The following is a 17,690-nucleotide window of genomic DNA, read 5'->3' as shown; positions in this document are numbered from 1 at the left end:
GATTGAAATACTGTGGATAAAGCAGAAAGGCTGGGATGTCAGTTAATCTCTCACATTGAACTAGAAGTTGGTCTGATCTAGGGAAACTACTTCTGTGTTCCAGAGACCAGATCCAGCCAGCGGAGGATGTGATTTGATCTTTTGGCCTCAAAAACAATACCTTCAAATAAGCCCAGTGCAATGATGTTACTGGTTTGGTGAGCACGCTCACAGAGCCTGAGGCTGCTCTGGGGGGCTGAAGAGTACCTTGGGGAACCGTGGGCACCCATGGGGGTAGGAGCTATCACCCACTCTGTACAGCAGATCCATGTCTCTCCTGAGAAAGGGCTGTGCTGGTCAGACTGGGTGTTTGGGAGGGAATCAGGGCTCTTGCCTTTTGTAAAATTTTCCACTGGTATCTCACCCAGGATGCACTTAGATGCCGCTGTCCAGAGAGGCACTGAGATAATCACCACACTTTTCCTAATTCTTGCACCAATTCAGAGCTTTTGTGACCTTCAGCCACCTCTTTCTTCCCATTCCATGCCAGAAATAACCTATAAACCTCTTCAAAACTGATGTTTTTTCCTCACAGAAAGGTTGCACTTGGGAGCTGGTGAGGCAGAGTGCCTCTCCATCCCTCTGTCCATCCATCCATCCTTGTCCCCCCCTCCGCCATCTCCCTGGCAACGCTGAGTGCGCATCCTGGAAAACTTTATCCGAAATCTGCTCTGGGCAGCTTTCCAAATCCATGCTAACCTTATTAGGTGTCTCTGGGGCCTTGGCTAGCTAATCAAATTAGAGAGCACTAATGGCAGGGAGGACTGGGAGTGGGTAGAGAGCAGTAAAACATAGTGTATACTTAGTGATAATTACACTTGCTTTGTGGCATTGATTTATATGCCTCCCCCCTCTTTTTTGTTTTCATTGTCTTCAAATGCAGCTATTCGGAGGAAGGAAAATGGCTGGTATGATGAGGAGCACCCGCTGGTGTTTCTTTTCTTGGGATCATCTGGAATAGGTAACATTTGGGTTGTGCTGAGGGGGATGGAGAGCCCTGAGGAGAGGGGGTGGAAGCTGTTGCAGGGCTGCAGGGTCTGAATAAAATACCAGTTAAACACACTGTCATCTTTCAGTGGGTCACTCATCATCCAGCAGGGTGACCACAGCTGGACACCAGCACACACAGCCACATCCAGCCTCGTGCTGACTTATCCCAGAGGACAACCCCCCTCCAAGTCTCAAAAAGGGGCAGTTTTCAGAGTAAAAGTATTTCTTTAACAACTTTCTGGTGAAAACCCCTCTATTCCAGTGGGAATGGTGGGATAATAGTAGAAATTTGCTGCCTGCAAACTGAATCTCTGCTCGTTTGCTCCTATGGGCACAGATTGCTTTGGAATGACAGGATTTTATTGACACCAATAAGATTTGTCCTCCAGCCCAATCAAATGCCACATGACAGCTGATCAGTTCATGAAATGGTCCAAATGACTTTTAGTTGTGGAAAAAAAACCCCAACAAAACAGCTTCAAAGTAACTGATCTGTGACATTTGGAGCAACCTCAGGGCTTTTCCTACCTCCACTGCCTCCCAGAGGGCTCAACAAGGTGCTGATGCTCCAGTGCTGCAGGGGTTAAAGGGGTACAGGTGTGACTATGCTCCTGCTGTAGAACAACCATTAACTCTAAATAAGTTGCTATAAAGCTGTATAAAACCAGGGTAAAATATTTTTGATACTTCATTGCCCTGCTAGAGTATATCTAAAGACCTCAGAGATGTAAATTGCTGGCTCTTCTACTCCCATGGACTTCCATGGGGTCTTTTCTCTCTCCTTTTCTTTTCTTTTCTTTTCTTTTCTTTTCTTTTCTTTTCTTTTCTTTTCTTTTCTTTTCTTTTCTTTCTTTTCTTTTCTTTTCTTTTCTTTTCTTTTCTTTTCTTTTCTTTTCTTTTCTTTTCTTTTCTTTTTCTTTTCTTTTCTTTCCTTTCCTTTCTCTTTCCTTTCCTTTCCTTTCCTTTCCTTTCCTTTCCTTTCCTTTCCTTTCCTTTCCTTTCCTTTCCTTTCCTTTCCTTTCCTTTCCTTTCCTTTCCTTTCCTTTCCTTTCCTTTCCTTTCCTTTCCTTTCCTTTCCTTTCCTTTCCTTTCCTTTCCTTTCCTTTCCTTTCCTTTCCTTTCCTTTCCTTTCCTTTCCTTTCCTTTCCTTTCCTTTCCTTTCCTTTCCTTTCCTTTTCCTTTCCCTTCCTTCCCTTCCTTCCTTCCCTTTCCTTCCCTTTCCCTTTCCCTTTCCCTTTCCCTTTCCCTTTCCCTTTCCCTTTTTCCTTTTTCCTTTTTCCTTTTTCCTTTTCACTCTTCTCTCTTCTCTTCTCTTCTCTTCTCTTCTCTTCTCTTCTCTTCTCTTCTCTTCTCTTCTCTTCTCTTCTCTTCTCTTCTCTTCTTTCTCTTCTCTTTTTTCTCTCTTTTCTCTCTTTTCTCTTTTCTCTTTTCTCTTTTTTCTCTCTTCCTTTTTTATAGGAAGCACAGTTTCTTGCATCCTTACAAATCAGGAGCTCTGATCCAGCATCATCCGAAGTCAGCAAAGCTCAAACTGAAGTCAAATGCAACATTTTGGCAGAGATTTAACAGATGGAGCAGAGCACACCCCATTAATTCCCATGTTTGTAGCCCATTTTTTGTTGATTTGCTGATCTGACCCACCAGATCTATTGTTCCTGTAATACAGTTGTCGGCAGATGTACAATATTCCAGTAAGAATGTATTTTTAACCTAATTTCCTTTTTAAAACGTGTTTTTTTCCTTCAGAATAGTTCTTTCTATTCCTGTTCATTTATTTTTTCACTGTGCAAGTAAATGCAGGGATCCATGTGCAGTGTACTGCTTACAGGTGTGCAAGGGACAAGTGTGAACTCCCAGAACATCCATCTTCCAGAGGGGTGACTGGCTTCACCTCAGTTTTGCTGGTCACCCCTGGAGCCAAAATTGGCCCAATCCTTCCCCTGATCAACCTGACAAAGCCAGCAGTGTCATGCTGGAGGGTAGCAGCAGGGAAGAGAAGTTTTCTGGCATCCACACTTCAATAAAACTGCCTCTTCAATGAGGTTTTTCCCCAGATGGATAGGCCAGGAGAACAGGATATGGCCTGGCATGAGCTGGTGTGTTCACCCTCAATAAGTGCCTTGGGCTTCTATAAATGCCTTCCAAGGTGGATTTGCTCCATTACTGATTGTTCCTAATCCCAGAATTTTTTGACTGTCATCTTATATAAAGCAAATAAAAATACCCCATTTCCTTGAAATTCTTTATTTGGAGATTACAAGGCATTGCACCAAGATCTTGGAATATTGAAGGTAAATATAGCAAAAAACTGATCTATCCAATATAGCAAAACTCTGATCCATCAACATCTTTTTGTGGAAAAAATAAAGAGCTTTGTTCCCATCATGTGAGAGCCAGTTAAAGCTGATGGAGCCAATTCAGATATGCCTCTATTCTAATGCATCTGTTCACCCTGCCCAGACTGGTAACCCCAGTGAATGTGATCCTGGAGATAAAACAGCAATACCCATTTCCCAGGGAAAATACATATATTGGTTCCAGGAAGTTCCAGTCCTGGTGTTAGCAGAGCTGATGAGCAGACAGAAGATGGACAGACCTGGTTTAATGCAAGTTTTTTCTTTCCCTCTCTGAAACAGGTAAAACAGAGCTGGCCAAGCAAACGGCCAAGTACATCCATAAGGACATCAAAAAGGTAATGGCTCATCCCAGCTTTGTGCTGGCAGTAAAAAGGGTGCAGGGAGGGTCATCAGGGGCTTCTGTGCTGCCCTGAGAAAGGGCTTCTTCTGCACTGAGAGGGACCTGTGAAGGTCATGGAGTCACAGACAGGTCTGGGTTGGGAGGGCCTTTTAAGCTCATCCAGTTCCACCCATCCTGTCAAATGTAGGGGTACCTTCCACTAGACCAGGTTGCTCCAAGCCACATCCAAATCAGCCTTGAACACTTCCAGGCATGGGGCAGCCACAGCTTCTCTGGGCAGTCTGTGCCAGGGCCTCACCACCCTAGCAGGGAAGAATTTCTTCAGACATACCCTGACAGTAGAAAGCTGTTGCCCCTTGTCCTGTCAGTCCATGCCCTTCTCTTGCAGACCCTTTAGGCCCTGGAAAGATCTCTAAGGTCATCTGGGAGCTATCTCTTCTCCAGACTGAGCACCCCCAGCTCTACCAGCCTATCTCCAGAGCAGAGGGGCTCCAGCTCTTGGAGCATCTCCATGGTCTCCTCTGGACTCACATCCCTTTGATGTTGGACCCCAGAGTGGAGGCAGCTCTGCAGGTGGGGCCTCACCTGAGCAGAGCAGAGGGGCAAAATCCCCACTTCACCCTGCTGCCCACACTGTGGGATCAGCCCAGGACACTGTCTATGTTTCTGTCTATGTTACCAGAATATTTGAATTTGAAAAAATTTTAATGGATGTAACATTTGTGCTTCCTGTTGAATTTTGCTCTAATTTTGAGGCCCCATGTTGTAAACATGTTTTTTTGACTGCATTACTAATATCACTGTAAATTTTTAGAAGGAGAAAATTCCAGAAATCTGTTTTCCATGTCCCCAGCTCTACCACTTGTCATGTCCTGCCAGTATAGACTGTAGCAATGCAACATTGATTTCCTGCTCAAAATTTTAAGTGCTGAAGTGTTTGGTATCTAGAAGCAATTTGAATTGTTTCATTTGTTAGCCAGTGGTTAGATTTTAGAGAAGATGGATTGGAATTATTTCATGGAGGTGGTGGTTTTGCAGGAGAACACTTCACTGGTGTCTGGGGTTTCTGTTCTATTCTATTCTATTCTATTCTATTCTATTCTATTCTATTCTATTCTATTCTCTCCTGTCCCATCTCGTCCCATCCTGTTCCATTCCATTCCATTCCATTCCATTCCATTCCATTCCATTCCATTCCATTCCATTCCATTCCATTTGTTTCTAATCTGTTCAGTTCTTTCTATTTAGTTTCTTTCCAGTCTATTCCAATGTATTCTATTCCATTCTGTCAATTCTATTCCATTACAATTATTTCAATCCATTCAATTGCAATGTATTCTACTTTGTTCTGTTTTATTCCATTCCAATATTCTATTTTATTCCAGTCAAATCTCAAATCTCTTCCATTCCATACCCATCTTCCATTCTAATCTATTCTGTTCCATTCCATACCATTCCATTCAATCACAATCTCCCATTCTTTCTATTCCATTCTATTACATTCCATTCAATTCTGTTACATTCCATTCCATTCTGTTACATTACATTCTCTTCCATGTTTCATGTTTAGGCCCCTGCCTACCTGTAAGAGGTGTTAACTCTCTCCCACATGGAGACAGGGAAAAGAAGGAAAGACAAGTAGAGCTGTGCATAGATTAATCCCTCTTCCCCACATCCTCCAGCAGTGAATGGACACACAATGCAGCAACTCTTATAGAAAGAAGACCAAACTGGAACTGACACTATAAAAACAGCTGTTCTGGTTTCTTTTCCTCAAACCTCTATAAATGACTTCCAGAAGGCATAAATTCTGGATCTCAAACATCTCCATCCCCAGTCCCTCACGTGGAACCGCTCCATGGCCAGACATCCAATGAGGAAATCAGTTAAACACTGAGTGTTGTGTTAATTTGATGGCATCAGGAATCTGGGATGTATTAGGAATGAACCAGCTCAGCCATTAGTCCCCTAATGAGGGATGAGAGGGGGTCATACCCCCACAGACTCAGATGAGGGGCAGCAATTCACAGGAACTGACAGATTAGAAAAGGAAAACCTGAAACTGCCCCCCTTTCATTTGCAAGACAGAGTCAATTTTTTCCATCTTGCTCTGCCCTGGGAAGTTTGTAGATATCTTAGTATTTTCAGGGAAATTTTTGCATGGGAATATTTTGCCCAGAGAACCTGTGGCTGTCACATCCCTGAAAGTGTTCAAAACCAGGTTCAATGAGGCTTGGAGCCACTTGGTATAGTGGAAGGTGTCCCTATCCATGGCAGGGGGGTTGGAATGGGATTGTCCTAAAGGTCCATTCCAACCCAAACCATTCTCTGATTCTATTATTTTCCCAGGTAACAAACGACAGGACTAGAGGAAACTGCCTCGAGTTGCAACAAGGGAGGTTTAGGTTGGATACTGGGGAAATTTTTTTCTGTTCAGCTCTGGAGAAGGCTGACCAGGGCAGTGGTGGAGTCCCCATTCCTGGAAAGATTTAACATGTGGATGTGTGGATGTGGTACTTGGGGACGTGGGTTGGTGGTGGGCTTGGCAGTGCTGAGGGAACAGTTTGGTTCTGTTGTCTCAGAGGGCTTTCCCAGCCCAAATGGTTCAGTGATTCTGTTCTCTAATTTTGGGATCCCTGTGTGATGGTGTCCATGAGTGTGCCATGTACACATGTCCAGATGAGATGTATTCCCAGACATGTCTCCTTCTCCATCATGGACAGTGGTTATGTCTGGTTCACTATGTCCAGGATGATGCTGGGAAGTCGAGGCTTGGCTTCTTGGTCAGCTGGATGAAAGGATCACTGTAGGTCCTTTCCAATTAAAATATTCCTACTCCCTCCCCTTCCTTCTCCTTCCCTTCTTTTCCTTTCCCATCTAGGATGTGGATTACAGCTCCATGATCACAATATTCAGTACCTGCAGTGAATCATCAGCTTTTCAGTTGCAAATGGATACTTGGATGGAAGCTTTAAATTCTCTAACACTACTCTCTGTTTTAGGTGATCACCCACAAGCCCAGTTCACCTCAGCTTTATGATTTTTGCTGGATTTTTGTGGTGGGGTGTTGTATTCTTCTTGTGATCGATTTCTAAAAAGCTGAACCACAAAAATATCTATTTTATTTAGAAAATTTCAGCCCTGTCAGTACTGTTCCAGCTCTGGCAGCGAGCAGATTGATCAAATCTCATCCTAAGTCTCTTGCAGGGTTTCATCAGACTGGACATGTCGGAGTTCCAGGAGAGGCATGAGGTCAGTAAATGGGCTCTGAAGGGAGCAGCTTCAAATTTAATCTAGAAAAAATGGGCATTTTGGTGTGTCGAGGTGGGAACACAGCAGAACAACAGAAGTTTTGCTCCAAGTTGTTCATTAAATTGCAAGTAAATTGCCAGAAAGCAGCCTTAATTGAGTGGTTGTGGTTTAGGCATGGTGCTCCCCAATTTAGTGCTCCCATTGAGACACTCCAAACCAGGAGACACTTACTCCCTGCGTTCCCTTGTCCCTCCCCACAGCAGCGGACTGGAGAGGAGAACTGGAGGCTCAAAAGGCCATGGGTTGAGACAACAACAATTTACTGGAAACAGAAATTACACAAGAAAACAAGCAACAGTATTAAAACCAGATGTATGTAAAAGAGAGAGAGAGAGAGAGAGAGAGAGAGAGAGATTCCCATGCAAAATGCTCACTGACCCAAGCCAGCCAGAGCCATGCTCCCCCAGCCACGCCCTCCAGTTCAGAACCAGCTACTTCACATTATTCCACATCCTTCTGCTGCTCTGATTTGACCAGAAGGAACTTATTTTCCCCAGAAGACTCCTTTCCCTCTGCTCCTGGTAATGACATGAGGTAAGATAGAATATCCTCCAGGTCCAAGCCTTGCCCCTCAAAAAATTAACTCTGTCTTGGCTGGAACCAAGACATTGAGGCAAATTAAGAAGAGACAAAGGAGCAAGGAAAACTTCAACAATATGTGTCCAGTGCTGTGAATTCCCTTGGGGTGGGGTCAGCCCTTGGGGAGAGAGAAGAGATGGTGGAACCCAGAGGATCATCTTGAAACCCATGGCCACATGCTGTTCATCACCTAACATTGCCCAGGCAGGCACAGCTTACCCCAAACCCTTTATCCCCAAAACACTGCTGAATCCAGTGTGAGATCTTGGCCTCAGCCTACTTTCCATGTAGGAAAGGGAGAGAATCCAGCAGAACGCAGGACAATGGTGCCAAGTCCACCCCGCCCATCACAACTTCTGCCCAGTTCTGGTGCCACAGGAGGTCCAAGGTGCCGAGTTTTCTGCAATCCTTGCCAAAGTCACCCCTGGACCTGAGGGGGTCCTAAAACCATTTAGAGGGCTCTGTCTCCCCAAAAAGTAGCAAGGTCCTAGCAATGAGAGTGGTAAAACACTGGGACAGGTTGCCCAGTTAAGCTTTGACTACCCCATCCTTGGAAGTGTTCGAGGCCAGATTGAATGGGGCTTTGAAGCAACCTGGTGGAGTGGAATGTGTCCCTGTGTATGGCAGAAGGGCTGGCACTACATGACCCCTTCCAACCCAAACCATTCCACAATTCTGTGATAACAGGCTGTGACTTTGGATGACACTCAGACATGGGTAGATAGAAGATGCACCAAGCTATGTGTCAAAAATTGTCATTTTGCCAAAACTTTCCTGTTGTCAGAAATACTACTCTACATAAACTTCTAAATTTCTAAACATTTAGAAAAAACACCGTGTTAAGAAGTGATGACATAGAAGAAGTATTTTACTTATGGGTCTTCCCACAAATGCTACTTGTGGGTTTGATTCTGCACCAGAACTCTGTGCCACATATAACCTTTGAATTCTTGCCTTTAAAAGGCTAAAAGGGATGAAAATAGGTCTTGGACATCTCGGACAGGTTGCTCAGACCCTGCATAGCAAAGCAGGGCTGATGCCTTCCCACCTGGCCATACCTGCTCCTTGGATTCTACTGTTTTGAGCTCTGGGCAGGGAATTGTTTAATCTTTATTTTGCTTAATTTATGCTTATTAAGATGATTTTGAGATACCTGGCATGGGATAGGTGTCACAAAGAATATAGAATTTCTGTTGTCAGCAGCAAAGAGTGGTAGCGACCTGACGAGCTACCAGAAGGGCTTCATTCCCATTGTCCATGGATCAGCCTTCAACTTTCCTGTTCCTTCCTACCAGGTGGCGAAATTCATCGGCTCCCCACCCGGCTATGTGGGCCATGAGGAGGGTGGACAGCTCACCAAAAAGCTGAGGCAGTGCCCAAATGCTGTGGTACTCTTTGACGAGGTGGACAAAGCCCACCCTGATGTGCTCACCATCATGCTGCAGCTGTTTGATGAGGTAAATCCACATTGGAGGTTAGAATCAGCACAAGGGACATGCAGAAGGTGACAATGAGGGGTGAGAGGGATGACAGATGGAAGAGTTTGGGTTGGAAGCACATCTAGTCCACCCCTCCTGCCATGGGCAGGGACACCTTCCACTAGACCAGGTTACTCTAAGCTATGTCCAACCTGGTCTTGAACACTTCCAGGGATGGGGTGGCCATGGCTTCTCTGGGCAACCTGTGCCAGGGCCTTGCCACCCTCACAGGGAAGAATTTAATCCTAATATCCCATCTAACCCTGCCCTCTTGCAGTGTGAAGCCATTCCCCTGTCCTGTCACTCCAGGCCCTTGTCCAAAGTCACTCTCCAGCTGTCTGGTTCATTTTGAAGGTCCCAGTCTGTCCTCAGAGGCTACCAAATTTCAGGGCAGCATGCTGGAAGGTTTTGAAGGGTTTTTTTTTTTGTTTTAAGGATTAATAACACCATTTTTCTTGCATAGATCATCACAGTAGCAGTTCAATGTGAAATCAATTCCTGTACCAGGCACTTGACAGGGCAATAACCCAAATGTTAATCTCAAGCACCCAACAAGGATTTGTGTCATTGTGCTGGATCTCTGCTGTTGGAGATGGATTGAGGAAAGAAACAGCCTGGGGAGATGCTGCTTTTTTTCTTATTTCCCTCTCTTTTTTATATTATTAATCAAGAGCACTGGTGCTTTGGAAAGGTTCGTGCATTGGTTTGTGGGGCTGAGGGTGCTGTCACTTCAGCAGTGGTGGTGCTGGGCAGCCCTGGTTTGCAAGGTGATCAGTCCCACAGAAGTGAGGAGCTTTGCTACTCAGGTCACTCTGTTACAGCCATAACGTGGTCATTTGTGGGCTCTGCCCAGCCCAAACCTCAGCCACAGGCAGGGTTAGGGATAGCATTAGCATTAGTGCTGACCTGAGCCTGGGGCTTGTGTCAGACCTAAAACCACCACAGGGAGGTAGATAGAGGGTCAAAGGCTGGGGAGTTACATATGAGCAGCCACACAGTCATGGAATCATTGAGGTCGGAAAAGCCCTCTGAGACCATCAAGTCTAACCCTTCCCTTAGCACTGCCAAACCCACCACTAAACCTAAATGCCACATCCACACGGCTTTTAAATCACTCCAGGGATGAGGTCTCCAGCACTGCCCTGGCTAGACTGTGCCAAGGCTGGACAACACTTTTCAGGGAAGAAATATTTCCTGATATCCAACCTATACCTTCCCTGCTGCTACTTAAGGCCGTTTGTTCTTCTCCTGTCCCTTGTTACCTGGGAGGAGACCGAGATCCCCATTGCAGAGCTAATTTCCTGTCAGGGAGCTGTGGAGAGCGAGAAGTGCCTCCTTCTCTCCAGGCTGAGCAAGGACATGGACTGGCCCAACCCTCCTCCTGGCAAGGCATCTGCCAGTGCTTCTGTCAATTCTCTCCTGGATGAGGCAGGCTGGGACCATGTGCAGAAGAAGTTCCTGCCATTCATGGAGAGACAAGTACTTCTCCAACCTCATCCTTGCTTCCTTCAACCTCAATCCTTGGGTATCCCTTTAAAATTAAATTCACTCTGGGGAAAAAGAGGACCCATGGTTTTTTCTTGGTGTTTTGGCTATGTTCTCCAGCACCTGCTGACATGACTGGTTTCATCTTGCTGTTGTTGCAGGGCAGGCTGACAGATGGAAAGGGTAAGACCATTGACTGCAAGGATGCCATCTTCATCATGACCTCCAACGTGGCCAGTGAGGAGATTGCACAGCATGCACTGCAGCTCCGGCAAGAGGCCATGGAAATGAGCAAGAAAAGGATCGCAGAAAACTTAGGTAATGGAGGTTCAATCTTCAAATCCCTAAAGAACCTCCTTTCTTCCTAATACAACTTTGACACCAGCTCAGCCATCCCTTGGCAGGGGGTACACCCAGACCCTTCAGTCCCCTCTCCACTGGTTCCAGCTGGTCCACATGACTTGGGAATGCTCCTCTGCCAGGAAGCCATGAAATCCCAGAAGGGTTTGCGTTGGTGGGGACTTTAAAGACCATCCCATTCCAACCCCTTGCCATGGTCTGAGACACCTTCCACTAAGGCTGGTTGCTCCAAGCCCCATCCAACCTCGCCTGAAACACTTCCAGGGAAGTGAGCACAGGATGAGAAAGCCTGAGCGATTGGACAGAGTCTTAAAGATGGAGTCTTCCTCTGAAGGATACAATGTCAAATAATGAGGATTTCAGAGCAGATGGATTGAAACTGGGTAGTCTTTAAGGTCCCTCTCAACCCAAACTCTTACGGGATTCCATTATTCTCTTTCATCAATTCACCCTTTTCTTTCTTTTGGAACACTTCCAAATGCTTCCTGCAAAAGACCCTGGCTGATTCAGCTGCTCATATGAAAGAGGAAAAGTTTTGTTTCCTCTCAGTCCTTCTCAGAAGGCTGAGCTTAGTGAATTTTACTTCCCCATGGAATGGGAGTCCTGGCCTCAGATATCAGGCTCCTGGAGAAAAATTTCCCAAAATGTGAATTAGGTAATAAAAGGGGAATGAGGAGAGCAAGGGCAGTCTCTGAGACTGAAAATTAGCAACTTGATGCACAACGTCCAGTGCCTTTGCTGGCAACTCTGAGGATATACAGATGAATGGTGATGCTAGCACCAGGGACTGTCCCTTTTAGGCAGTGTTTGTCACACTGAGCAGAGGAAAAGCCTGTTTCCATCAGGTGCTGCTGTGCCTGTGGATAACCAGGAAGTCATGGACATGACTGCATCCCTTCTTTTCCCATCAGTTTTAAAAAACTTACTTTGGGGTTTTTAAGATCCTTTTATGATCTTAATTGTCTGGATGCCACATCTTTCTCAAGGTCTCCAGCAGCCTGTGCCCTCTCAGATACACCATATTCCTGCATCAGCTCGACAGGAACAAGAAAAAACCTTGGATTTTGGCATCAAATCTATTTTCCAGCTTCTTTCTCCTGGTCTCTTACTTTGGAGAAGTGGCTGTCAACACTGGCTTAATTCAGAACCTTTAAACTTCAATCAGGCTGGGTAAAGGACAAAACACATCGTCAGCTGAACTTTCCAGAATAACATTTGAAAATGCCAAATGTTTCCCTGCTCAATGAGGAGAGCATTGAATTTTAATTTCTGGGACAGTACAACTGCAGCAGGGGAGGAGCTGGGGAGGGCATTTGGGTGCAGCAGCTGCCCTCATTTGGGTTTCAAGGAGCTCCTGCCCGTTCTCTAAGCTCTCGGTGTGGACATGCCATGGCAGGAAGTCTCTAAAGTGCCTGGCAGGCAAATAAATGGGAAGATAAAGGGAAGGAGCAGATTCCCCAACGGGCTCTGCATCTACCAGTGGCAGCAGCAGATATTACATGTGGGAAGTGAGAATGCTGGTAGTAGTGCTGGTTCCTCTACCTTTCCAGCTCTCCTCTGCCAAAACACTGGGACTTATTGGCATCCTTGCCCGAGAGAGAGGGGTTGGAACTGGATCAGGTGATTCCAGAGCACCCCACACCACTTTGGGCATTAGGGGGATCCTCCTCCTCCCTACAACTGCTGAACGGAGGATGTAGGAATGTGCATCTTGCTGGTGGAGCAAATAAGTTACCTTTTGTCTCCTTAAAAAGGAAAAAAACTTAGAAGTTTCTCTCCTCAATTTGGTTAAAAGACACTTCATAGGACTTTAGCGACTTCACTTTAAACTTAAGGATAGCTATTTGGACAGAAACCAAAAAGTCTCACTTAAGCAAATCACTAGAAAAAGAAGAGAACAAAAGAAGTCGTTGCTTTTGTGAAGTGTTTTAGCAGGAGTAAGAACTTCTTGCCTTGACTCGGTTTTTCTCTGTAAAGAGGGTTTTTTTTGACTTTTATTAAAACCTTTTGTTTAAAAAAAAAAAAAAAAGATCCTGCTCAGCTACAGACAGCCTGTTCCCCATTCTTTCTTACTTACCAAATTATAGTTTTCAGGGAAGCTGTCTTCCTTAGTCTCCTCCCAAGTCTAGAAATGCAACAGTGTCTAAGCCTTAACTCAGTCAATGGAGAATGTAGTGAATCCTTCCAGGTAACAAGTGACAGGACAAGAGGAAACAGTCTCAATTTATGCCTGGAGAGGTTTAGGTTAGATACTGGGAAAATTTACTTCCCGAAAGTGTTGTCCAGCCATGGTACAGGCTGCCCTAAGCAGCTAAGCAGTGGTGGAGTTCCCATCCCTGGAGGGACTGAAAAGATACGTAGATGTGGAACTTGGGAACATGGTTTAGTTGTGGGTTTGGCAGTGCTGGGGTAATGCTTGGACTTAATGGTCTCAGAGGGCTTTTCCAACCTAAACTACCTATCCAGTGGAGTCTGAGAACCCCTTCTGCCACTGCTGGTGAGGGGCAGCAATCTTCATCAAGGCTGCAAAGCTGAGACAGGGTCCCAGCACCCAGCATGGGTCTGTGTCCCTGCCCCACCCTGCCTGCCAGGATCCAATCCAGAGCACAGGCATCTATCTCCCTGTGGCACCCTGGTGTCAAACAGCACATAGAGACAAATGAGTGCAGAATGAGGGAAGCTGTGGGAAGAACTGGGATAATGAAGACAAAGAGGAAGACGACACTGGGAGGAAGAGGGTGATGCTGCAGCCGAGCATCCAGAGTGGCTGGGAGCCAGGATTTAAGAGCAGCCAGACCCTGGCTCCATCTGCAGTCAGCGGAGGGAAGTAGACTGCAGCCTGAGCAGTGCTGCAGGCACCCCGAACATGAGTTTGGTGGTTGCTGGAGAGACTGTAGGCTCTTTCAATGCTCACAGCCCCAGAGAGGCTGTGTGCTCTGTGTGTCAGGTCATCAGCTGCTCTGGAGCCCATCTGGGCACTTCAGCCTCCCAAAACCTCTGGGAGCAACTCCTGTGGGCACAGAGCAGGGAGCAGAGGTAGAGTCAGGGCTCTTAGGCCATTCAAGGGAGCCACATCAGCATAGGATGTTCCCCTGGAACACCACAGGACCCAGAACTGCTGTTCACAGTGCCAAGTGCAGGGACACCACGCTGCCAAAGCAAACTGCTGGCACATGTGGAGATCTCAGGTCCATCCTGCAGTACCCCCCAGACCTTTCCTTGCCCTCACCTCCGGCTCATCCAGATGGAGATGAAGCCGCTGTCCCACTGTCCCTACTGACATCCCCCATCCACCTCTCTTCCAGAGGATGTCCAGATGACTGACAAGATCACCATTTCCAAGCAGTTCAAGGAGAAGGTTATTCGCCCCATCTTGAAGGTATGGATGGTGTTTTCATGGCTCAGGTTTCAGATGTCCTGAGCTTTGGTCCCAGATTCCTTCCCTGTGTTTCTCTACCAGCTATGAGAGAAGGGATATAACCCCACTAAAAATGTTGGAGAGGTCAGATCCCAGAAGAAATAAATCACAGCTTCTTTACTCTTGGAGTGGAGCTACAGTGCATGGTGAGAAGGGCACACAGGGCAGGAAGTGCTGCAGTGTGATTTGGGGGTTCTCTGCTGTCCCAAGGGCAGGAAAACCTGACTGCAGTGATATCCCCATGACCTTCAGTTTCTTTAAGATGTTTCTGAAGCACCTCAGGATGCTATCCAGCTCCATGGCATGGGGTTGGATGGCTGTTGGGAGCTGTGGGAGGTGGGGTGGTCCCTGGGGAGCTCCTTCTGCAATGCCACTCTCAACTACTGCTGTTCCCAGCAGGGTCACCATTCCTCTCCCTGCTGACCTCCTCCCTTGTTCTTGCAGGCTCACTTCAGACGGGATGAATTCTTGGGGAGGATCAATGAAATTGTCTATTTTCTCCCTTTTTGCCACTCGGAGCTCATCCAGCTGGTCAACAAGGAGCTCAATTTTTGGGCCAAAAAGGTAAAAAAACTCAGTGGCTTTAGAGAAGACTTCAAATAACTCTGGAAGAAATCGCTTCTGGAGCATCTGCCCTGGGGTAAAGATACACATCACTGTGTATCTTTACCATCATCATACAAGCTGTTGAACTTGGGGTGCTGGGGAGAGTTGGGACCTCTGGGAGCAGCAGAGATGATTCCTCTTATACTGCAGCAGGGATGAGCCCCAGGCTGCCTTCATAGATGTCACTTGTCTAATTGGTCTTTGCACATCTGAACTCTCTGAAGGCTAAATGAAATTTTGGGGTTCCTTTGTTGTGGAAGAACTGGACTGGTGGAATTCAGCCCTTCTCAGCACCCCAGTGCAGCATCCTCGCTGCTCAAGGAGAAGGGTGCCAGGCTTGCTGGAGAACATCCATAATTCTTCCTTTTCCTCCCGTCCCCTTTGGCAGGCCAAGGCAAGGCACAACATCACACTGCAGTGGGACAGGGAGGTCATGGACGTGCTGGCTGATGGCTACAACCTTCACTATGGTGCCCGCTCCATCAAACACGAGGTGAAGACAAGAGGGAAGTTGGGGTGAAGTTCATGTTGTCACCTCCAGCCCCACTGTCCAGAGAGAGCCAGAATTGGAAAGGCATCAAAAGAGAGATGGAGTCACTGGAGCAAATCCAGAGGATGTCATGGAGATGCTCTGAGGGCTGTAGCCCCTCTGCTCTGAAGACAGGCTGGGAGAGCTAGGGATGTTCATCCTGAACAAGAGAAGGCTCTGTGGAGCCTGTGGAGACCCTTACAGTGCCTATGAGGGCTCCAAGACTGCTTGAGAGGGACTTCAGATAAGGGCTTGGAGTAATAAATGAAAGGAGAATGGTTTCACACTGTGAGAGGGCAGGGTTAGATGGGATATTGGGAAGAAGTTCTTCCCTGTGAGGGTGGTGAGGCTCTGATACAGATTGCCCAGAGAAGCTGTGGCAGCCCTATCTCTGAAGTGTTCAAGGCCAGGTTGGACATGGCTTGGAGCAACCTGGTCCAGTGGAAGGTGTCCTTGCCCATGGCCGTGGGGTATGAAATGTTAAAGAACTTTAAAAAGTCCTTTTCAACCCAAACCCTTCTGTGATGTGATGACTGTGTGGATCTGACTGTCCTCATCTCTGGGGAGATGTCTGTGGTCTTGTGGAGCAAGTGGCACACCCACACTCCAGAGACAGAGAATAAGTGGGATGAAGAAAAGGTTGCATGATTTTGCACTATCAGAGGGTGGGGAGGAGCTGGCCATCTCCATGGGAGACTTTCCACAGGGTTTTCCTGACAGGATCTGGTCTGTCCCTCAGGTGGAGCGGCGTGTGGTGAACCAGCTGGCAGCTGCCTACGAGCAGGACCTGCTGCCACAAGGCTGCACCCTCAGGATCATTGTGGAGGACTCTGACAGGCAGCTGCTGAAAGCCACAGAGGGATCTTCCTCCAGCACAGAAAAGTCCAAGGTGCCAACCCTGCGGCTGGAGATTGTAGAGAAGGACCGCAAGGCCCGAAAACTGGAGATCCAAGCACCGCTGAACCCCAAAAACATCACTTACTTCTTGTAGGCAGCACTGGGCGCTCACAGGGACAATAAATCACCCCAAGAGCTGGAGCGAGCAGTGTCAGCGAGGGCAGAGCCACAGCCCTGCCACCGCCGGGCACGGACACAGGCACGGACACTGGTACAGGCAGGAGCTGCCCTGGGATGGGCATGCAGGGCTCTAGGGGTGCAGCTGTGGGTGACAAGGTGCCCTGGTGCCATTCAGGGAGGGGGCAGTGGATGGTCCTGGGGTTTCACAGGGTGTTGGAGTTTTTTAAGGAAGGGGAAGGTAAATTGTGGACCAGGATGAAATTGTCATACCCATGGGAGTGGGCTTGCTTGGTCAGCTGGGCTGGCAAGGTGAGGAATGGGAACTGAGAGTATAAAAGCCATCAGGCACTTGCTCTGTATTGTCCCTATTTATGGCAATAAACATGCTACGTGCGTGCAACCCTTTGTGTCCCCAGAAGGAGCAGCTGTTGAAACCACCACTCTCACCCCAGGGCACTCCTGGGTCTCCTGCTCATCACCAAGAGGCAGGAATGTCACCAAGAGTGGGGAACACCACTGGGAGCTGGGACCCGCTGTCACCTCTGCCCAGCCCTGCCAGGCCACATCCTGGTGCAAACTCCTTGCTGAATCTTTTTCTCATGACCTTCTTCCAGGAAATATTTAATATCTCAAATAAAACTGAGCTGTCCATGTTGTCCCCATGGGGATACAGAGGCTGTGCCCCCTCCATGGGGGCTCCTTCAGGGAGCTGCTCATGGTGGAATAGGAGACATGGTCACTACTGGGGCCACCCCAGATGGGGTTTTGAAGATCAGAACATTAAATACATATGGAAATCAAACCCTCCCAGGATTAATAAGCCCCAAGTCACTATCCCCTGGGATGCAGATAGGCTCCCCATCCCACTGTTACCCCTACCCTGATGTCCCCAGGAGGGTTTGGTTCTGGTGCTGGTTCCTGTCTTCCAGGGATACAAGAAGGGTTGGTGAGGGATTCCTTGAACTGCCTTCTTATCCCAGTAGCTTTTTTCCTGGCTTAATGCCAGGGGCTGGTGCAGGATCCCATCCTTGGAGGATGTACCGTCCTGCCACATCCCACCATGCCAAGCTGTGCCAACCCTGTGGATCATAGCCCCACAGGCAGGAGCCAGGGCCACATGGGCCCTCCACAACCCCTTGAGGTGGTTGCTTCCACCACCAGGAAGAGTGCCTGGGATCAT

The 17,690-nt window shown here is 47.3% G+C and overlaps 1 protein-coding gene across 1 annotated transcript in view; it reads left to right on the top strand.

Moving 5' to 3' along the window:
* Positions 1-16,910, top strand: part of CLPB (ClpB family mitochondrial disaggregase) — a 71,827-nt gene extending 54,917 nt beyond the window's left edge. The window contains exons 8-16 of the mRNA XM_021535353.3: positions 923-1,000; positions 3,666-3,721; positions 6,934-6,978; positions 8,913-9,074; positions 10,742-10,898; positions 14,246-14,319; positions 14,803-14,922; positions 15,353-15,457; positions 16,233-16,910. Coding sequence (XP_021391028.3) covers positions 923-1,000; positions 3,666-3,721; positions 6,934-6,978; positions 8,913-9,074; positions 10,742-10,898; positions 14,246-14,319; positions 14,803-14,922; positions 15,353-15,457; positions 16,233-16,484 — 1,049 coding nt within the window. The 3' untranslated portion in view covers positions 16,485-16,910. The remainder of the gene's footprint in view (positions 1-922; positions 1,001-3,665; positions 3,722-6,933; positions 6,979-8,912; positions 9,075-10,741; positions 10,899-14,245; positions 14,320-14,802; positions 14,923-15,352; positions 15,458-16,232) is intronic.
* The last annotated feature ends 780 nt before the right edge of the window (positions 16,911-17,690 follow it).

The sequence above is a fragment of the Lonchura striata genome, chromosome 2, assembly GCF_046129695.1.
Source record: "Lonchura striata isolate bLonStr1 chromosome 2, bLonStr1.mat, whole genome shotgun sequence".
NCBI lineage: Eukaryota > Metazoa > Chordata > Aves > Passeriformes > Estrildidae > Lonchura > Lonchura striata.
The sequence above is the reverse complement of the archived record's forward strand: the minus strand, read 5'-3'. Positions and strand labels throughout refer to the sequence as shown.